Genomic DNA, 22,915 nt, shown 5'->3' on the forward strand with positions numbered 1-22,915 from the left:
GGGCGGTTGGGCAGCGCCCTCTGTGCCGGTGAGGGAGTTGGTTTTGTGTTGGCGGAGTCCGTAAGGTATTTGCTGCGTTCGCTGTTAAAGACCCTGTATGTGATGGTTGTACAATTGAGAGCTTATCTAGACATCCTCAGATGTATTTAGTTACACGGTCTTAAATCAAACTGATCTTAACATGCCCGAAAAGTTGGACTCTGAGAGAGGCTTTAGTCCTGCGCTGACCGTGGGACACGGGCAGGGGTGCAGGTGCGGGTGTGTTTGTGCGCAGAGCTGCCTGCTGCCCGTGTGTTTAGGTTACAGCGTTGGCAGCCGTTGGCAGGAGTGTTTCTGGGGTGACGTTAGGAGTGTTTCTGGGGTGACGTTAGGAGTGTTTCTGGGGTGACGTTAGGAGTGTTTCTGGGGTGACGTTAGGAGTGTTTCTGGGGTGACGTTAGCCAGCGGGCTGAGGAAGTTGGTTCTGGTGCTCTCTGTGGAGGGACGCCTCGCTGTTAGACAGCCGGGCTGCCTGCAGCTGTGCTGCTGGTGTAGCCTGTCCTCAGGATCAGACCAAGCCACAGCTTTCTCTCTGAGTATAAACAGAGGTCCAGCGAGCTAAAAGGATGCACAACGAAAAATGTAAAAAACCCCAAAAAAACCAAGAAACCAAAACCAAAAAACTGTGTATGTAGCAGCTGGTTTAGTACTCCTGCAGACTGTATGTATGCAGCTGTACCTAGAAGTATTCTATGTATACTTCTGTAATCCTCCTATGCTAAGGTCTGTCTTTGTCATGATCTTCTGTGTTGCAGAATAGTTTTGTTACCCTACAGACAAAAATAATTCAAAGCTTTTCTCTTTAGCAAGAAGAATAAATTAAATAGAATAATGCTAAATAGGACAGCATAATATGTCTATACTTCAGTCAAATAGGAAAGTGCAGTTTATGTACATCTTACTGTAGCTAGTTTTACTTGCTAGCTTGAATTTTATAACATTGCAGCATCATATCACTCTGCTTTGGAATACATGCTAAAATTGGAGTGATACAGAGAAGGCTAACATGGCTTCTGCTCAAGGAAGATACAGACCTGTTTGTAGCGTTGCAGAGAGGGCTTCTCTGAGCTTTTTTGAACTGAGAAGCCTTCTCTGATGTGGTTGAACTTGGTTTCCTGTGTCTCACAGGTTATGTATGAGCTTTTGCCCCAGTTTTGAAAAGTACCTGTGCTTTTCTGTGTGTTTGTCTTCAGGACTGGAAGTGAATGGGTGCGTTAAAGTACATCTCTCAGTACTTTCTGAAAGAGACCTCCTGAAATATCTTTAGTTTCCTCCCTGATGAGGGAATGCTTATCTACCTTGAATTCTTAATTGTCTGACATACTCAATGTCTCTTGTCAGCTATGGAATGTTCCCTTGTTTGGTGGTACCTGGTACTTACAATGTTCACATGCTTTTAGTGCTTTATAATAATACTAAGTGATATTCATATGTTACTTGTGCAGGTGACTATTACATGGTTAAGAAACTCTTAGAGGAGAACAGCTCGGGTGAAATGAACATAAATTGTGTGGATGTGCTTGGACGAAATGCTGTTACCATAACCATTGAAAATGAAAATTTGGACATACTACAGCTTCTTTTGGATTATGGCTGCCAGGTATACAACACACAAGTTACTGAAAATTTTCAGTGTAGTAATTGATCTGTGTGTTCTACTCTATATATCTTCTCTGTTAATCTGTCAAAATTTGGAAGGAAACAGAATCTGTCTGTATGGGCAGTTCAGTTCTTTTTCCATTTAGTAATTGTGAAAATGTTTAATTTATTCTTCTAGTGGGATTTTATTGGCATGACAAATGCATAGTAACATTTCAAGTTATATTAACAAGTCTGAAATTTATTTTAAATGTTCTTCCTGTTGCAGAGATAATGTATACATTATCTTCAAGCAAAATAAACAGTATATAGTTAAGAGTACATCATATTAAAAAGTGTAGAATGCAGAGATCTCTCTGGCTGTGGAGTATAATGAATTTTAAAATTGTAGCACAGTTAGAAAAATGCATATTATATTAGATGATTTTAAGTTAAGGGAAACGTGTTTCTGCAGTGTTTTATTGTTAAACTTGATCTGTGCTTGATGGCAGAAGCAGTTTCATACCAACAATACTTCCTTAACTACATGCAACATCTCTGCTGCTGCTGAGAGAGTTGTAGCTATGATGGCTTAAGTATGAAAGACAGGGAAAAGCAGTATCTTTTGTTAAATTGTTTGATATTGGATGAGAAACAAGTTTTTTTCCCGCCCTGGATCTCCTGTTTAGTGTTGATAGTAAAAGCTGTGTCTTTTTCTTTTATTTTCAAAGTAAAAATTTGAATTTTCTCAAATGTATTTAAAAGAATAATGTCAACTGTAGGTAAAATGAAAAGCTGCTTAGCTCAAATTAAGAGAAGTTTCAGAAATAGTTACTAGCCCAGAAAAAACAAAACTTATGTTCTTAGCTTTACCACAGAACTATGAACACAGGGCTAAAGTACCCTATATGCCTGAGTTGTGTTACACAGACACTTGATTTTAATTTTTAATAACCTGGTAAACTGTCCCTTAGAACTTGATTTTTGCAAGTATCCTGCATCATCTTTGCTGGAAAGTAATTTCTACAATTGTTCCACTGTTCATGCAATGAAACAAATTGTCAGTAGTGCTATGCTGACTCCTGGAGTGACAACCTGAATTTGTATCCTGATCATACGTGTGGTGATAATACAGATCATCATTTTAGTACTTGAAAAATAATTTAAAAAGCAAAACAAAACCAAAAACCAGATTGGCTTCAGGTTGACTCTTTATGCTGGCTAAGTTACTGCTGTTTTCACATATGACTTGTTTTCTTTCCTTAGTCATCAGATGCACTTTTGGTGGCTATTGACTCCGAAGTGGTGGGAGCTGTTGACATTCTACTTAATCACCGACCAAAAAGATCCTCCAGACCAACCATTGTAGTTGAGTGTTGTTATTCCTTGATTTTTGGCAGGGGAGTGGGGTCTGTGCTGTTGTGTTCTGGGTAACTATGATATTTAAAACAATGTTCTTACGTAAAATTCTGCATCTCTAAGATGATAGAATCTGGACATTTTATTGGCTCTCTTGTCTTAAGGATAGAATCTGTTATTTTGCTCTACTGCCTGAGGAATCCAGTGGCTTTATATGTGCCAGTGCTAACAGATACCTAGTTTGTCCACAAGAGGAAAAAAAAAAAGAGTGGTTATAAATCTGTTCTTGTGGATTGTTTGCAGGGTAATTAGCAGCCTTGACCTATAATGGGTATATTCATGCATTGAAGCTTCATAGATTTTTTTTTTTTTTTTATAAAATCTATAAACATCAAATCTTCACTTTGAAATTAACACTTGAAACTCATCTTGGCAATGCTCAAGTATCAAAGAACTTCTAAAAGTTCACAAGTAGACGTGGAGGGAGGAAAGGAATAAGGTGCTGTATAACAGAGTGTGATACAGTCAGGATATTTTTTTCTGCACTTGCATAGTAAATGTACTCATTTTTTTCTCAAACTAGAGCAAAATACACTTTTTAGTATCATGCACCTATATTGGAGAAAGTAGGTACTGAATGTAGGTTTGCTATGTTAATAATCCAGAAATATTTCTATGGCCATTTTTCTTTTTCTGGTATATCTGAGAGATGTTTGAATGTTGTTACAAAATTTCCATATTTTCATGTTATGAAACTTAGGAAAATATTTTGAAGGAGAGATTAATTGTTGAACAGTCAAAAAAACCCCCAAACCCTTACAGTTCTACTACAGTGTTTAGATGTATGTAATAAATTTAGATATTTCCTACATTTTATTCCAGAAACTAATGGAACGCATTCAGAACCCAGAATACTCAACGACCATGGATGTGGCACCTGTCATTTTAGCTGCTCATCGTAACAACTACGAAATCCTCACCATGCTGTTAAAGCAAGACATATCATTACCCAAGCCTCATGCTGTGGGCTGTGAATGCACACTGTGTACTGCAAAGAACAAAAAAGATAGTCTACGACATTCCAGGTAAGACTTACCAGTCATAGACAATAATTAAAAAAAAAAAATCTTGTCTTAATTCTCTGATATTGCTTGGGTCAGATTCAGTCTATTCCCTTTTCTCTTTAAGGCGCACTAATTACAAGTGCATTCCTTTAATATATTGTAGGCTTTATTGTGAGAGATGATAGTTCTTGGGGAATGAGTTGTGCTTGAAAAGGCTGGTGGGAGGCAGTGGCGCTTTTTTTTTTGTTTGTTTGTTTCTAGCTATCTTTGACTTGGGAGCATAGGAGCTATGCAAATAAAATTTTTCTTAAATGAGTTAATACTTGGGTTTTTTTGAGCCAGCATGAGGAGGTGGATAATTCTGTATCCTGTTCCTGAATGTGTTTGTGTAGCATGGATTGCTGAATGCAAACTCAAGACGATTTTTTTCTTTTTTTTTTCTTCAGTATTACTGAAAATAGAAAGCTTTTTAATAAAGGTTCAAATGAGGAGAGGGATTTACCAGTCTTAACAAAGTTTTGTCTGGATAACTTGACAACATACTTGAGGGTTGAATACCATTTAATATGTGAGAGTTGGGGTGAAAAAAACCACAGAACTCAAAGATCATAAGTGGACTACAATTACAATATACAATTAATTATTACATAATTATTTCAGTATACATCCAAGTGACTGAAAAATAAGGGAAGTGGAAGGGTAATTGTTACTGGTATTTAGCTACTGCAGGCCACATTCTGGTACCTGTAATGGCAACGTCCATCTGCTACCCGATGTCATGAACTTCAGTATGCGAAAAGGTGTCAGGGTATCCCAAGCAAACAAACAGTAGAAACATTTGAGATAACAGCTCTTAGTTTAAACTAGAACAGGTAACAGACTTTTTCAGTGTTCATGAGTCACTAGTTTTGTAAGAGGAAAACATCCCTTCAGATGCTTTCCCTGATTTTTTTCTTTGTATTGCACGTTAAACCTCCCCACTGTTTTTAATTTAGTTTGTTAAAATAGAAGATTGTCTTAAATGCTTTACTTCTCTCTCTTATTTCCACCTGAAGAACCGTAAAAGCTACTATATAACATTTAAAACGTCAAAATTTTACAATGCTGTTACCTAAACTGATGGCCTTCTGCTGATGTACTGATAACAGTTGAAGTAGTGAGGAAAAGAAGAGGGAACGAGTTTGTCTGATTTTTGAAACTTAGAATAATAGGGATTCTAAGTATGTGAAGGGCAATGTCTTCCATGACATACCACATTTAATGCTTGTAGGTCTGATTTTAAGAAATGTAATTGTTTTGTATTTCAGCTGACTGTTTTATGCAAACTTGTGGAATACATTCTGATTTGAAACTGCTAATCAAATGAAGCATCTTAATTTTGCTTGTCACAGGTTTCGTCTTGACATTTATCGATGTTTGGCCAGTCCTGCCTTAATCATGCTGACAGAGGAGGATCCGATCCTGCGAGCTTTTGAACTTAGTGCAGACTTGAAAGAATTAAGCCTTGTGGAGGTTGAATTCAGGTAGGAATTGAAAACACAAACCAACTTTAATACAGTTATGAAATTACATGTATAGAAAAGTGTATGCATTAGAAAAGGTTTATTCTTAATTTTTTGTAATTGGAGTGTTTAAACTGATAATTAGACATAATAACAAGTTATATGATACAATTTATGTGTCATTAGCAGTCAATTTGACAGTTTAATTACTTTAAATCCTTTTAGGTGTAGACAGTTCACTGGGTATAGTTGCAGCAACTGCTCAAATTTCAGCTCTGCTCTGGAAAAATAAATAGAAATTATGCTAAATGCTGACTTATTTCAAGATCACACACCAGTTAATCATATCAATAGCTCATTAGTGCTGTGTGCTTTTTTCCCTTCTACATCAGGGTAGAAGTATGCAACGCTGTCTTTATACTGACCTGAATCATGCTAGGAATTGTTTTGGGTATTGTTTCTCAGTTTTGCTCCTTATATTGTAAGACTGAACAGCGTGTGTGTGTGTGTGTGTGTGTGTGTGTATGTATATATAAATATGCATACGTGTGTAGAAGATTCTATGCTGAAAACATCCTGTCTGTTTAATGGACAAAGGCCCAGTATCATTTTATGTTTAAACTATGCAGGTTTCTACCATTTTGAAACTTACCAGCACAAAAGCATGTATTTTTTATGAGAACATGAAAGAAAATATTCGTATTGGGTGACATGCTACTTTCCTAAGCAATATGTAAATTTTCTGTTTTTATAACTGGTTGTCTTTCTTAATAAGAGTTCAACTGTTGCATTTTTGTGGTACAACTTGGCACTAAAATGGACTATGTGCCAGGTGAGACAAGAAAATAGTGTTGTTTCTTTTTATTACATTAATAAATAATATTCAGTGAATAGACTTGAATTTTCAGATGATAGGAATAAAGCAAAACCCAAACCAACTTCCCTTCTAAGTGGAAAATTCAGATTCTGAATTTCCAGTCATATTTTGTGACTACTACACTTTCTTATCTCCTGGAAATAATTCGAAGCTTTAACTCTTTATGTGGAACTTCTAAGAATTGGTATACTGTCAGTCTGTTTCTCAATTTTTCTCTGTCCAGTGGAGTTGCAAACTAAACTGAACTGTATTATCGTGTTACATGGCAAAACCTGCTCAGAGTTGTCTTCAGAATGCTTAGATTTTGGCATATGACCATTAGGGTTTTTTTTTAATTTATCTTAGTATAGCATACAGTCCCAACTAAAAATGGATGGTCAGTGATTGAATGGAAAATGTGAGTAGTGTAATAGTATGTACTGTTTCTGTGTCTTTCAGAAATGATTATGAGGAGCTAGCTCAACAGTGTAAAACCTTTGCTAAAGATTTGCTTGCACAAGCACGGAATTCACGTGAGCTTGAAGTTATTCTGAATCACACGTCTAGTGACGAACATGTTGACAAGCGAGGATTGTTGGAAGAGAGGATGAACTTAAGTCGCTTAAAACTTGCAATCAAGTATAATCAAAAAGAGGTTTGTCTTTGCAGTAATTTTATAGGCTTTCTGTATCATATTTTGCTATTAATTCATTCAGTTTATTTTGACTCTAGACAGGGAAGTAGAAATAAATTTTCAGGAGTTATAGAACAGATGGTAATACACAGAATATCTGCATGTGAAACAGGGAGATGATTTTGTAAGATACTGTGTACTTCTTCCGTATTTTCTGTGGAGAAGGATGTAATATTTTCTGTATTGGAGTATAGACTACTGCTCTTTTATGAACAGCTCTGGTAGTGGTAATTACTTGCTCAGATCCTCATTGCCTAGGGAAGCATGGATCCTTAGGTGCCATACATGATTTGTCATCTTCTCATTTGTCATTTGTTCAGCTTTGGCTCAGACCTCATCTGTGCTGTTCAGAATTATGTTAGACCTATGCTAGTGTAGCTGAATAGTGCCTCTGTTCCAGAACAGTAGCGCCTTTTTATGCCGTCAGTATGGAAGTTATTTCATGCAGCAGGTCATTGTTGTCTTTATCCCTTAACAAATTACAACTCTAGTTTTGCTGTACTGGAAGGCAAACGGGTATTTGTGGGATTCTAGTACAAGGACCAGGGACAGAGAGAAGGTTTCCTTTCCATGCCAGATGCATTTTCGGTTAGCATTTGTGGAAGGCATTATAATTCTGTCTGGTCTATGTGTCTAGGCTTAAACTGTTTGTGAAACTTAAAATACAGAGTGTTTAAAAGTCATAAGCCACAGTTATGGAATGTCCTAGAACTAGCATTACACATTTCTGGTATGCGTTAAACAAGCATGCTGAAGTATTTCAGATGTTCTTCTGGTTTTGAGCAGAGCTTGTTTTTACCACAGTGGTTGGAGAATAACATTTTTTTGTGTGGTGTAAGGAAAATGTCTTTGCAGAGTATGTTTTATTCCTGGCAAGTTTACTATAGAGACAGGTTTTTTTGTGATGTTTTCTAAAATGTGATGATAATATCAAGGTTCTTTTTGTTGATATCTTTTAAATTAAATGACAAAGCATCCTCTAGTGAAATATATTCTTTTGTAACTCCATGCAAATAAGCACCTGAAATTTGAAACTCTATTTGCATAATCTACATAACCTTCAGACCAAATTGATCTTATTTTGAGGGACTGATACAACATAGCTTACTCTGATTTAGTATTAACCCTGCTGAATAGAGATGTAATGATTTTAAGAACTGATATGTATAAAACTGCTTGGCCACTTTAGTCTTCATCTTACAAGATGTTGTGTTTTACAATGTGGATAGTATTTTACAGTAACGGCATCTTATAAAATACAGTGCTCTTATCTGAAGAAGAATAACAGACAATGAAGCTGTCTGAGGTATGATGTAGTTACTTACGTGCTAGATTTTGAAATAATTACAAATCAAAACTCATTCTTGACCTGAAAACCATTAAAAGTCTAATATGTATAATTTGTGTGTAGTTGCTGGTTTTAGAAGGAAATTAAAATTATGGATGTTTGTAATCATAATGCGTCCACAGCTGTTTGATCTCTTATGAGGTAATTATTTCAATGTAATATTCTTGCCTTTTCCTGTTCATTGGTAATTACACGTAGTTTGAAAAATTAATATTAATACTGTAAATTAGTAATCTATATTAAGAAACCTAAGACTGATTTCTTGTTTGTTTCTTTTTCTTTTTTATTGTCTCTGCAGTTTGTTGCTCAGTCTAACTGCCAGCAGTTTCTAAACACTGTATGGTTTGGACAGATGGCAGGCTATCGGCGCAAGCACACATGCAAGAAAATTTTGACTGTTTTGATGGTTGGCATTTTCTGGCCAGTTCTGTCCCTGTGTTACTTGTTAGCACCTAAATCTCGAGTAGGTCGAATAATTCACACTCCTTTTATGAAGTTTATTATTCATGGAGCTTCATATTTCACATTTCTGCTATTGCTTAATTTGTACTCCCTTGTCTACAATGAGAATAAGAAGAATACAATGGGACCAGCCCTTGAGAGGATAGACTATCTTCTGATAATATGGCTAATTGGTAGGTATGGTTTGAGTAGACTGGATAACAATTCCTGATGTTGATTGAACAATGATTTGTACTGCCTTCATATGAAATTAGCATGTTACTCATTGCTTGCCGGAAGTTTACTCTTTGGAGGATAGTGTTACAGGAAAAAAAAACAAACATGTTTTGAGGAAGGGATGTGAAGTGTTAGAACAATCTTTAGTTATCACAGAAAGTGAAGTAGCGGAAACAGAACGTTGTAGGATCTAACAGAAGAGGAATGTGAATCCTCCTTCAGAAGGACTGGTAGCATTCAGAGTGATGCAAGTGAGGTTCAGTTGTGCAACAACAAGTTATTTAAGATCTTTTTTTTAAAAAAAAAAAGAAAAAAAAAAAGAAAAATTGCTTCGAGGCAAAGCAAGTGCGTTGTTCCTCAGACTAATAGTTTTGTAACAGATAAGAGCCTGTCATAATCTAGTTTTTCTTGGCACTAAGTTGAGGAATAAAATTAATTCAGACTTTGCTTTAGATTTTTTTCCAATAATTTTTCATGAATAGGTAGTATTATTTAGTATGTGGCTGGTTTAATCATTTTGAGTCAAACTCACTTTGTTTTTTCATCAACCAACAATTCACAAATCTTTTAATTTCTTCCGGCTCTCTTTTACAAGAAGTGTTTGGACAGCGCTTTTAGATACATGGTCTAACTTTTAGGTTGCACTTTGCGGGTCCTGTCCAACTCAGGATATTCCATGATTCTATGAATTCTGTAAAAATATAGTAGGAATGAGCTTTTTAATTATTTGAGTGTCTTTGTATGGAGTTTTGCTAGAATCTGTATATTACTAGTAAAGTTACTGTTTCTTTGAAAATCTAGCAAAGATATTTATTTAACCGTAGATTAAAAGTATTTGTGCATTGTGTGCAAGTTAATTATAATTTTTCTGGATTGTAAATAGTTGGAGTGAGCCTGCAGTAACAGTCGTAAAATCAATTCCTGCGCTGTTTTCATTTCTATTTTAACATGCTCTGACCAGATAGAACAGGAGGATCTTGTACATTTTTATTGGACTAATCCATCTTCAAACAATTGCCAAACTTTAGGGTTCTGCAAAATCTCTTTCATAGTTGTAAACATGAAATTTTTATAGTCTTCTACACAGCTCAGGGAGAGGACTTTGAATATGTACAAAATTGCCAGTTTAGTGGTACATCAACAATAAGTAATAACTCAGTCTTTCATGACCAGTTCTGTAATGCTTGATTTGAGAAGTAATAATACAATTTGGACTTGTTACAGAGTTGGCACATTGCTTAAAGGAAAAAGTACGTGTTTTATAGAATCATAGAATGGTTTGGGTTGGAAGGGACCTTAAAGATCATCTAGTTCCACCCCCCCCTGCCATCAGCAGGGACACCTTCCACTAGACCAGGTTGCTCAAAGCCTCATCCAGCCTGGCCTTAAACACTTCCAGGGAGGGGGCATCCACAACTTCCTTGGGCAACCTGTTCCTGTGTCTGACCACCCTCACAGTGAAAAACTTCTTCCTAATATCTACTCTAAACCTACCCTCTTTCAGTTTAAACCCATTTCCCCTTGTTCTGTCATTAACTGCCCTTATGAAAAGTCCCTCCCCAGCTTTCTTGTAGGTCCCCTTCAGGTACTGGAAGGCCGTTTTGTATGTTTATGTATGCATGCATATTCTGTAATGGTCTAATAAATTGAAGGTATGCATTTACTTCATCCTTTTACACAGGAGCACAGAAACAAGTGTTATTTTCCCATATTATAACTTTCTATTTCTGTATGTCATTGTCACCATTTATCCTACCTGAACGGATGCATGTTAATTCTGGTTGATGCAGTAGAGGGAGCACAGGTATAATTTTTGTTGGGTACTTATAAACTTTTGGTTTGGAAACTGGAGATTCATAAAACCTTGTAACATGTTTTTGGTTGGTTGGTGTGTGTTTGCTTTTACATTAAAATTTGGTAGATAAATTAATGGAAACTTATACCTAAATGTAAGGGAATTATCTATATATAATTTGGTTGACTGGACTTGTAAAAAGTAATGATATAGTCAAAACCACCACATTTTTAATCTAAGTAGTTGTGGACGGTTTATGTGGTACTTTAGGGGGAGTTTTTTTCTAATGGTGATTCCTTTCATTGTTTAGCTATATTAAATCTGTTGAGTAGTTCATGCAGATTTTGGAAATACCCAGTACCCCCCACACAAACGCCTACAGGTCTTAAAAGAAACATTAAAGTTTCAAATGCAGAGTAGGAATCAATGTTACAGACTTATTTGTTTTGAGATTCAGTATCTGATTTTAGAAATTCTTTTCTTCTATCAAATCTCATGTAGGCAGAAAGTGTGGCATTAGATGATCTTGGAAATTTTAATGAAAGGCTATAGAAACATGGTATTTCTTCATGTAGTATTTCAACATGTGTATTTCAGATTGCGTTGAAAAGTTACCTAGAAATCATTAAAATCGAGTTATTTTTCACATTATTGAATCTTAAGATTTTTTTTAAACAGTAATTGCAGTTATAGCTTAAATGCATGTTTTGTAATCATATATTATACTGTTTCCTTACAAATATCCAGGAAGTTGAAAAAGAATGTATTTACAAAATGTGTGAAAAAATCAACTGTAATAAAAAGAATCAAGTAACAAAGATTTACCTATATTATCATCTTCCATAGTCCTATTAAAATACTTTCTAGAAATAATTTTTTAAATGGCCACAGCAGAATTTCTGCTTAAAGTTAGCAGCAAGTTTTGTGTTCTACTAGATTAACTTTCAAAATCATTAATACAGTGATACTCTTTTCTAAAATATCGAGCCTAAATCATACAAGTGCCTTCCCCAGCAAAATAAAGCAAGATAACTCAAATTATTGTGTAGGTAACATTAATTATAGCATCTTCTGCTACTCTAACTCCTTTGACTGATTCTTTAACAAATTTAGTGTAAAACACATGGTGATCATATGGAGGGGCACAGAGGTTCTACTTCAGAAATATTTTTTTTTTTTTATAATCAGGAAGAGAGATTTATATAAGTCTTTTAATGAACTGTGTACAGCACACTTTTTTATTTTTTATTATGCATTACAACATTGCTGCAAAGCTGACTGATCAAATAAAGTCAGGCATAACTATCTGATTTTTTTTTTTTTTCATTCACTGGACCTCGCTTTTACTGGCCCAAAGTTTTAGAGAAGTTGCGAAATCCTAAAAGCTGAACCAAGTCTAAAAGTTTTTAACTACTGTTTATATACATGCTGCTTTTCTTCTTGTCTTAAATGTAGTAGCATACATCTGAAGAAAGAAATTAAATTAAAAAAAGAAATTAAATAACTGATTATTCATAGAAATCAAAGGTGCCATTATATTTAATCTAATGGTCCTTTCACATTTTATAAAAATGTCAAGTCTGTAGCAGACATTCAGTTAGTAAAATTCTTAGCAACTGTATTTTTCTATACAGCCAGACATGGTTAACAATGGTAAAAGTCAGTTTGCTATAAAGATCCTGAATATTTAAATGTATGTTGCCCTAAGTTAAACTTCTGATTTTTGCAATATTTAATCATGGTCTCTTTTCTCTCCCAATGTCCTTTAATATCAGTTACGGTAGGAGAAGTTTGTACTTCTTGGATCTTTTCATAACAATTACTGAGCAAAAACCACTTTGTAATACCTACACACTTCCAAAAAATATGTGATACATCATATATCAATGTAGTACTTTCTATAGAGCTTTTTAAAGAAGGTAAATACTTTTTATTTAGAAAAAGCATTTGTGTTCTAGCCCTCTACCTTATTTAAATTTGACCTGTTCATAATTTACAAAAGCCAGTCAAAAGTGCTTTAGTTGTAAAAGAATGCCTGTTCAGTGCAATTACTTGACTTCCCTGGCTTTTTTTTTTTCCTGCAGGAATGGTGTGGTCAGATGTTAAAAGACTGTGGTACGATGGTTTAGAAGACTTTTTAGAAGAATCCCGTAATCAGCTTAGTTTTGTCATGAATTCCTTGTATTTGGCAACTTTTGCTCTCAAAGTAGTTGCCCATAACAAGGTGAGCACCTAACTTCATGGATTCAAAGCTCTGCTGGGACTGACTGGGCAAATATCATTTTAGTACATTGCTGCAAAATATGTGAAGATATGTTACATGTGGTATGTTAGTAGTAGCATGTTGTAGTTAAGTATACTACATTAGTAAAAGCCTAATATGTGGATACAGTTTAGGCTTCCGAGTTAAGTGTTATATGTGGTATAGGCTCAGTACTGGTCAAGATCTCTGGTCGTGTCGTGTCTTGGGCTTGAAAGATAAGTTGATGAGGCAAATAGGAGTAAGAAAATGTATCAAGACATGTCCAACTACTCAGGGCCCCCTAACAGAGCTACTATCTTCCTTCTAAGAACTGGTTGGTCTTCCAAATGGCTTGATTTTAATTTGGAGAAATCTACCCATGCAGCTCATCTGATTTGACATTTGAGCTCGCCTGGTTCCATAGATCAGTACTATACAGAAAGCTAATAGTAATCTTTGTGTTTAGATTGTCTAACACTTTTTTGTTACAGAAAGTTTTATTTAGCCTTAGTTTACATATGCTCAAATGTCATAAGTGGTTGTGGAGTTTTTTAATTGTCTTTTGTTTGGTGGGGTTCTTTTGGTGTTTTGTTTTGGTAGTAAAGAAAAAAACCTCAAGACCACAGAGGAGCCTTGTCTTTTCTCTGTGAAAAGCCATCTGGATTTGGTTGAAGATACATTTTGAAAATCATCATTCCCATTCTGTTGCTTGTGTTGTTAGCTGCACAGCATATGGCAAGCAGCCAGACTAGTTGAATATGAATATTTTAGCAAAATTCAAGCCAGTGCAGTAGCACCATTATTTTGTATTGCAAACTGTGAGTTGACAGCTGTCTGGCACTTGGGAGGGAAATAAGCTGGTTCCCTTCTTTCCAACTTGATGTTTGGCTCATTTCCCTATTTTGCATTGATTCAGAGGCTGGTAATTATTTGGAAATTAAAGTTCCATTTCTTGGAAAAAATAGAGAGAGAATGCCATGTTGGGATGCCTTCCCAACCATTTGCTTTGCAACCAGCACGTCTGTAGTAGTAGTAGTAGTTCCTTTGCTGCAATAAGAGCCCTTTGCTGCTAGTTTAAGTTGTAACCTTTTTGAAGATAGAGGACTCCCAGTCTATATAACTGGCAAATGATGGATTTTTTGTCACTTTTATATGGCAAAATTATTAGTTCATAAGTTATTTATAAAACCAAATAAAAATGTTTGTTTTGCATCTCAGGTCCATATTATTGTCAGTGAAGCTGTCAGAAATGAAGGAAGAGTCTCTGTAGCAGAAGGATTTGTACACATGCAGTTGCAATATGCAAAAACACGTTTATCCCTGTTTCTTGCTATCTTTGTGCAGCACACTTTCAGGCAAGGTATTTTAAAACAGCTTTGAGTTCCTTGGTTTTTTGAATGTCCATTTTGAGGCAGCAGAAGCTGGTAATATAAACACCGAATGTTTTCAGCCAAGTTGAAAGTTAGGGATATGTGGATATACTGTGAATAGTTGAGTAGTACCTAGTGGATATATTTTACATCAACAGTTTAATTGTGACTTCCATTCTCTGTAGTCATTCATTGAGGGAACCCCAGGTCCTAAGTCTAATTCTAAAACTAGTTAAGACCAGCTGTCACCACATTGCAATTGCACATGTACGTTAGTTTCTTTGCAGCATTTTAATGTTTTTGACTGAGGCCTGTTACACTAGACAGTGCACATGTTTGTAAAGTACATGAGTCCCTGTTTCAAGAAACTGCAAAACAGAGTAGAAGGGAAAGCAGAACAGAGGAATAAATGGTTTGCTGAGCCAGTGAGTGGTGGAGTTGGGTGCTGAATTTAAGTAATCTGATTTCTGGCTCCCACTGGAATGGCTTTTGAAATGCCTTTGTCCAAAAGAGTGAGATACCTGAAAGAGGCAAGCTCTCTAGGAATTCTAAGTGTTAATTTCTTTTACGCAGTTGCCTGTTTTGGAGGCAGAAGTGGGGTGCGTTTCTGTATTTATAATATCAGTGATATCGGTTTGTCCTTTTTATATTGCAGTTTCATGATTATGCTGAAAGGAAGGACTGGGATGCATTTCATCCTACCCTAGTGGCAGAAGGTCTTTTTGCTTTTGCTAATGTTCTGAGTTATCTGCGTCTATTCTTCATGTACACAACCAGCTCTATTCTGGGACCACTCCAGGTGAATACCATTACTGCTTGAGAATAATATTAAACTTGATCTTAATTTGCTAAGAAGAGTTTTATTGAAAAGAGAAAAAGAAGAAATTAAAAGTAAGAAATCACAAAGTAAAAAGTAGAAAGAAGTGATTGCATTGAAGTTTGGGTTTTCAGTCTCTCATGTAAAACATACTGATTTAGATGGAAAAGGTAAGAAAAACAATGGAAGGCCTAGTGTAGTTCAGTTTATAATATTCTTTCCATGATAACTCCACCTATACTGTCTTTTTGTTTTCATCTGTTGTTAGCTTAACATACTGCATAAATGCAGTTTGAAAACCGTAAGGATCAGGTTCATCCTGTAAAGTTCTATGCAGATGATCATCCTAACTTCTTATCTCTAAAAGACAGATGAGTATGTGTAGCACTGAAGAGTAATAAAAAGCCTTTCTGTTTATGTCTGTGATCTCTCTGAAGTTGCACGCTGAGTTGAATTGCTTTGGTTTCAAAAATATAAATAATGAAGAGTATTGAAATAGTGTAGTCATCTGTTTATAAGTTAAAAGAAGGGAGAATGGGTTTTTTTCTACTTGGAATTTTCTGGATGCTTCCCATGAGTAATAATGACAGCAAAAAACACATTTTGTTTATGTAATAGATTTAATTCAGTCATCCGGAGATGGTGGGGGGAAGTATTAACGGTCTTGTGTTGTAATGCTGGAACAGTAAAGACCACAAGAGTTTCTAAGCTAAATTCAAATTTTTCACTTAACCTGCTTTTGTGCAAAGAATTTAATTTTCTTCTTATTTGAAACTCAGTTTTCTACCGAGTTTATGCCATGTAGTATGTTTTTGTTAGTTGGTTTCTTTTTTTAAGCACAAACCCTCTTGTCTTAATCTTGGTACTATTCATCGTGATAAACTGAGTGGAGCTGAGGGTGCAAAATGACACTATACAGAAGGTCTAGTACATTTGAGTGCTGAGAGTGAACCTGGACTATTACTAAGACATCACATTTAGGATGCAATTACTTCCCTCAATCTTTTGTAGATTAAAAGGAGGAAGAAAGCTTCCTTCCAAAAAATACTGTGAGTGGAAGTCACCTCTTACTCCACTAGCAACATTTTTTTCCATTCATCTTGAGTCCTCAGCACTGACTGATTTTGTTACTTTGCCAGTGAAAAGCCCTTACAAACTAAAGCACCTGTTTTTAAAAGCACTGCTTACTGAAAAAAGCTTTGCATAGATATACTGTGAGCTTCTCTGGCCTTGCTCCCCGGGAGATTTATGATGACAAATCAGATCAGACAAGTCACTGCTTTCTTATACAGTGATTTTTAAAATTTTACTAATTTGTTTCCCTCCCCTCCAGTAATGACAAGATTTCGTTAACAGAGCTGGTTGTCAACATTGTCACTGGGTTTGTAAGTGTCTGTTGAATGAAAAGATGCTTGGAATGAATAGGGTAGTCATCCAGTGTAAGAAACATTATTGCTATTAAGCGTAAAGGCAGAATAAATATTCGAGAGCAGCATTTTTTTTAACTCTTGCTTTGCAACTAGAGCTATACCAAAGGAGATTCTGAAGTAAAATACTTTGGCTCAAATCACTAGGTCTTGGATCGAGGCTTTAGGATCTAGTTGAAAACCTCCACCTTGAAGGTTCATCTCATTTTAATGAGTTGGAGTACTTAATCTTGCTGCAGAAATAATTATATTTTAGAATATTTTGTTTCTTGCAGAATAGTCCTTCTTTGAAAAGAAAAATAATTGCTCGTTAAATTGGTCTTTTTAAAATCATTGTAAAAAGTGCTTTAAAAATAATACTCACAGTTCCAGTAATGTTTAATATTATTGGAAGATGCCTGTTTCTCCTCTGAGTTTTATTTGTTTGTTTTACTTCTTGCCCTTTTCTCTCTCCTGTGGCTATGTTGCTGTTAATTATTTTTATATTTTTGCTTTTATACATTTTTCAGTGGAAATATACTTGCATACTTTGAAAAAAAACCAAAACTAAAGTCTTGATGTGGCAGTAAGCATTAGGCTTGTTATACAAATTGATTGAACACTGAAGTCTCCACATTTTAAAGAGATTCACTGTTTAATGTGCATAATTATTTATGTACTAGATCTTTCACAGGTTTTTATCAGGAGCCTATGTTATGAAATTTTCCAAGTAAATAAAAACAGTCAACAGGCACCCCATTCAGTGGCACACTGAAGCTTATGTTAACACTGTTGGCCAGTACAGCTTGTGCAACAACTCTTACAGTATTTTCTGAAAGTAGGTCACAAAGTTCAGATGGTGGTAATCAAATATGGCATGGAAACCCAACAGTGTGGGGGGGAAAGGCAGCTACTATGTTCTCTTTGCTATTAGAGTTATTTTTAAACATTCCGTTACTTTACTTATCGATTAATAAAACTTATTTTAATATAGATTTGTAAGCTGGCTGTGTGGCAGTTTTTTATTATTAATAGAATGATATTCCCCTAGATTAGATCATTAGATCTCAAATGCTTAGAAATTCTAAATACTTAGAAAGGAATAGTATGACTATATGAAGAAAGCAACTGGTATTTGGGCTGTGTTATTACACTTTATTCCAAACAAAATAGTTTTGGGTGGTTTGCACTTTTGTGCATTCCTGTTTCATCTGCTTTGTTTCTCTTGCCTGTGACCACGTGTCACTTAGATGATAAATGTCTTGTTGTTGGTTTTGGTTTTTTGTTTAAAAGGATAGATATGATGAAACAGTGTGATGGGGACTACATTCATCCCCTGACAAACAATATAATTACTGCATAGCTCTGCCTACAGTTGCAGATTATCCATGGCTATGGCAAACTGTGCAAAGAATTAGAGAGAATCTGTTTTGCAGCATGGGTACTCAGTGAGTTTCCAGCAGCATGGGAGAGAGCAGGAGCTGGTACTTCATCTCCCAGTAAACTTGAACTTGCAAAACCTGACCAGTGATACAATTCTGGACTATGATTTGGTACAGAATGTGATTCATATAGGATTAGGCTTTCCACAGATTGATTTATATAGAGGATTAGATTTACCAAACCCCATTTTATATAGTTGCATTCTTTATAATAGTATATTGTTATCTGAAGGAGTTTGTAGGAAGAGTAATTTAAATGCTGTAAACAGTTTATGCTGTGTCTGTGTAAAAATCTGTGCTTACAACAGAAGCAAGTCAGGGTCTTCTCTGAGTTGGGAAAATGCACAGGCATTTTTAATTTTTTTAAAAGATGCTGTATTTGTACTGTTGCAAGCTTCTGTATAGGATTTTTGAAATGAAAACTCATAATCTGAATTTGGGATTGTATCTTCTATACTTTATACCCTTTGATTTTTTTTTTATGTGCTTAACACACATTGTGTGTCTTTAAAATCTTACGTAAAACATACAGTGAATTAATTCTGTGTTCTGCAGATGGGCTTTGTTATACTACTCTTTGATGAGTGATGAATTGTAATTCCAAATGTTTTGATTAATTCAGTGTCCTTATTAAGCATTTTCTTAACTTCCTGTGATAGTTTCACTAGACTAGCACTTGGTTAGCAGCCAACAGAGCCATTCACCCACTTCGCCCCCCACCCCCAGGTGATAGGGGAGAGGATTTTGGGGCAAGGACAAGGGGGTTTGTAGATTGAGATAAGAACAATTTAATAATAGAAATAAAATAAAACTTAAAATAATACTAGTATTAAAATAGTAGTGATAATTATAACAGTAACAAAATATGAAAACGAGTGACACACAGTGCAGCTGCTCACCACCCACCGACCAAGCCCGGCCCGTTCCCAGATAACGATCCCGGAGGAGCGACAATCCCGAACCGAAGAGCGAGAAGAGCGAGAGCCCGAGCGAAAGCCAGAGAGAGCTAAAAGAGGAAGAGACCCTCACTAATATACTGGACATGATGTGATGTGATATGGAATATCCCATTGGCATAGCCAAATGCCAGTTTAGCTTATTAATTTAAATATTCCTCACCCCCTTAAATCTTGCGCTTGTAGACTAACAAGACATGAAGTCCTTCACTTCCAGTGACAAAAATGTAAACACTGGTGTGTTATCAGTGTTTCTCATAACAAATCCCAGGCTGCAAGGAAAATGCAGCACTATTCCAGCTACTAAAAAGAAACCCAGCTCCGTTCCAGCTAAAAAACCAGGACACTTCTATGATCATATTTATGTTCGAATGCATTTCATTTACTACTTTTGTCTATTGACTTGTGAGTTCCTTATTACCACTGGTATTACAAATGAAGGATCAGATGTACATACTATTGCTTATGGTTAATTGAAAGTTAAGTTACCAGGTGATGTTAAAACTGCTTAAATTTTCTTTTAACATCTAGAATTTTTCAGTGAAGATTGGTACAAGGGTACCTCCTAATTTTGATGTCTGTTTAGCATCTTAAATTTTAAGTTAAACATTTAAAATGTAAATAGCTATTTTTTTCTTGATTAGAGGCTGAAAGATAGAGTACAAACAAAAGTAACTACTTGTTTTACTAAAATTGGAAATCTATTTTGCAGATTTCAATGGGGCAGATGCTACAAGATTTCGGAAAGTTTCTGGGCATGTTTCTTCTTGTCTTGTTCTCATTCACAATTGGATTGACACAACTTTATGATAAAGGATTTACTGTGAATGAAGAGAAGGACTGTGCGGGGATTTTCTGTGAACAACAGAGCAATGACACGTTCCATTCGTGAGTTTGGTATCTGTGAAATAGCTGTATTGTTCTAGCCCTTAATTCCTAGTAATTAAACAGAACTGGAATTTTTCACTGAACTTGAATTTACATTAAGTAAACTGATTTTTTATGTTTGCTTTACTTAACCAGATTTTTTTTTTCTTGTCTTCATAGGTTTATTGGCACATGTTTTGCTCTGTTCTGGTATATATTCTCCCTGGCACATGTGGCAATCTTTGTCACGCGTTTTAGCTATGGTGAAGAATTACAGTCTTTTGTGGGTGCTGTTATTGTTGGCACCTACAATGTGGTGGTTGTGATAGTATTAACTAAACTCCTTGTGGCAATGCTTCATAAAAGTTTCCAGCTGATAGCAGTAAGTGGTTTCTGATTAATTACCAATAATTGCTAGCTGTATCTTTGGATTTTATACACATTTCTTCCTACAATGCGTAGACTAATATACAGATCTCCATGGATGAGCTCTGTTTCTGACCTCACAGGGGTCATCTTTCCTTCAAATACAAACTTTTTATTTATACTTTGATTCAAATAAAATGGGTACTTTGCATGTTGAACATGTGCAAGACTTTGTCCCTCTGGGAAATGGCTGTTCAAGTCAAGATTCTTGATAAGGTGTGGTGCTTGGCCATTTGATTGGGAATTTATGCCTTAATAGCAGAATTCTATATTTATACTGGAGTATATATTGAATTGAAGAGAGATGTTTTGTATTTAAATTATTTAATATTAGGATATTAAAACAAATATATTAAAATACTATATAATCTGTGTATTAAAATACTATCTAATCGAAGTTAAATAATGGTCTGGTTTTAAGTTATGATAAAATAAAACTTACAAAATAGCCTGTTAATATTTTTGCTTCTGATCTCTGTTAATGTTTCTGATGCTTTAGAATCATGAAGATAAGGAATGGAAGTTTGCTCGTGCCAAGCTTTGGCTTAGCTACTTTGATGACAAATGCACGCTACCTCCACCTTTCAATGTTATTCCCTCTCCCAAGACTATCTGTTATCTTTTCAACAGTCTCAGTAAATGGATCTGCTCTCATACATCAAGTGGCAAAGTGAAACGTCAGAACAGCCTAAAGGTAAGAAATGATTGGGAAAGCTGTAGGCTCTGAAGCTGGAAAGGTGCTGCTTGCTAAAATGAATCAGCACATTGCTGCATAAAGCTGCCTGTCTCATGGTGAGTGCTAGTAAGATAAATAGGAACTATAGAATAATGCGTGTTGCATACAAAATATAAATAAATGTTACCTATTTGTACTTCAGATTCTATTAACTTTCAGTTTTGCAAATTTCAACCCTCTTCCCTCCAACCCCCAGTTCACCCAGAAATAGTCTGGAACAAATGCCTTGATTGATTGAAAACTCATACAACCCTCAAGGAAGTATGTGCCAATCGCAAAAATGATGAGGTTAGAGTATTCTTTGTGGAAGGTAATTGGTTTTAAACATATTACAGAACTGTCAAAATAAATAACCAAAAAGGATCACTGAAGCCTCTCACTGCTGGGAGGAGGGATATTTTTTTTGTTAAATAGATGTTTTTATTGTACCCTGTAATTTTGCATACTAATTTTGCATCACGTTGCTGACAAAAATAGCATTAAATAAACTAAATTCAAAGACTTTATGGAATGTGCACTGAGAAACATTCAGAATTGTGAAAGTCTTAATTGTTCACAGGACAATTACCAAGCCAAGGAGATTAAAAATTTTCAGTTTTGCTGGTACAGCAGATTATAATCTAATTTAAATTTTGCTGGCAATTTTACATGCATTGTATATTTGTGTGTGTCAGGATGTATCTATAAAATAGCTTTGTTATTTTGTTTATATTTATTCTCTGTATTCTAGATATATTCTCTATAATTATATACAGGCTTTAGGGCTCAAAAACACTCTTCCAGAGTAAATGTGTTATGTTTGTTTAAAGGAATGGAGAAATCTGAAGCAAAAGAGAGATGAGAATTATCAAAAGGTGATGTGTTGCTTAGTCCACCGTTACTTGACTTCCATGAGACAGAAGATGCAAAGCACGGATCAGGCAACTGTGGAAAACCTAAATGAACTGCGGCAAGACTTGTCAAAATTCCGAAATGAAATGAGGGACCTGCTTGGCTTTCGAACATCTAAATATGCTATGTTTTATCCAAGAAACTAAGGCCTAACTTTTAAACAAAAAGTGTGTATTTCTAAATACCCATAAGTGAAAGTGTTGACCTAATTCTGTTGCCAGACCAAATAGAAAAGATTATTGCACAATAATGTATTTGAAAATGCGTTTGCATGAGTTGCAGCTAGATGCAGAAGTGGTGGAAATAAATGCAAAAAACAGATATAGTAATTTTCTTAAGCTCTTAATCTTAGTGTGTATATATAAAATTTGTATATATGAATTTTTTAAATGTTCCTCGGACTGTGGCTGTCAGATGTCAGAGCTTCATAATAACTAGCACAATGTGTTTTTTTTCATCTATTTTTGCTGTTTGCTCCTTTTTGATACTTGTTTTTCAAGTTTTGGGAGAAGATAGGCTTTTTAAAACAAAAATCTGGCCTATGTTTATTTTTAATAGAAAAGTCAGATATAGAATAATAGAAAATTTCCAGCACAGTTGGAAATTATGTTTGACTGTAGGTTACAGTGCATGCTAAGACAGTATGGCTCTAAAACAGGCAGTTCTAGTGCCAAGTTTTGTATGTTAACATTGACTGTATACTAACATTTCTAGAATATAGCAAATAAAATTATCAAGACTCTTCCCTTTCATGGGAACATTAAAATTTTGAACTCAAAATAGACCAACCATTTCTTGAATGTTAATGGTTATATGTAAGACAATCAATTACTGCTTGCATTTTTTAGC

The 22,915-nt window shown here is 35.3% G+C and overlaps 1 protein-coding gene across 1 annotated transcript; it reads left to right on the top strand.

Moving 5' to 3' along the window:
- Positions 1-1,481: 1,481 nt before the first annotated feature.
- TRPC1 (transient receptor potential cation channel subfamily C member 1) lies at positions 1,482-22,683 on the top strand. Its single transcript, XM_029086397.1, has 12 exons — positions 1,482-1,639; positions 2,884-2,985; positions 3,859-4,061; positions 5,432-5,563; positions 6,858-7,053; positions 8,739-9,075; positions 12,998-13,137; positions 15,181-15,324; positions 19,859-20,034; positions 20,194-20,395; positions 20,939-21,133; positions 21,985-22,683. The coding sequence occupies exons 1-12, from the start codon at positions 1,496-1,498 to the stop codon at positions 22,210-22,212; spliced, it is 2,199 nt and encodes a 732-aa protein (XP_028942230.1). The 5' UTR covers positions 1,482-1,495; the 3' UTR covers positions 22,213-22,683.
- The last annotated feature ends 232 nt before the right edge of the window (positions 22,684-22,915 follow it).

The sequence above is a fragment of the Antrostomus carolinensis genome, unplaced genomic scaffold (genome assembly GCF_000700745.2).
Source record: "Antrostomus carolinensis isolate BGI_N321 unplaced genomic scaffold, ASM70074v2 scaffold28588, whole genome shotgun sequence".
Classification (NCBI taxonomy): domain Eukaryota; kingdom Metazoa; phylum Chordata; class Aves; order Caprimulgiformes; family Caprimulgidae; genus Antrostomus; species Antrostomus carolinensis.

Bases quoted from the DNA above. Each gene is read 5' to 3' on its own strand.
- TRPC1 (XM_029086397.1), top strand. From the start codon at position 1,496: ATGGTTAAGAAACTCTTAGAGGAGAACAGCTCGGGTGAAATGAACATA. The intron at 9,076-12,997 runs GTAGGTATGGTT...TTTTTCCTGCAG, and splicing joins TCTGATAATATGGCTAATTG to GAATGGTGTGGTCAGATGTT. The intron at 15,325-19,858 runs GTGAATACCATT...TCTATTTTGCAG, and splicing joins CTATTCTGGGACCACTCCAG to ATTTCAATGGGGCAGATGCT.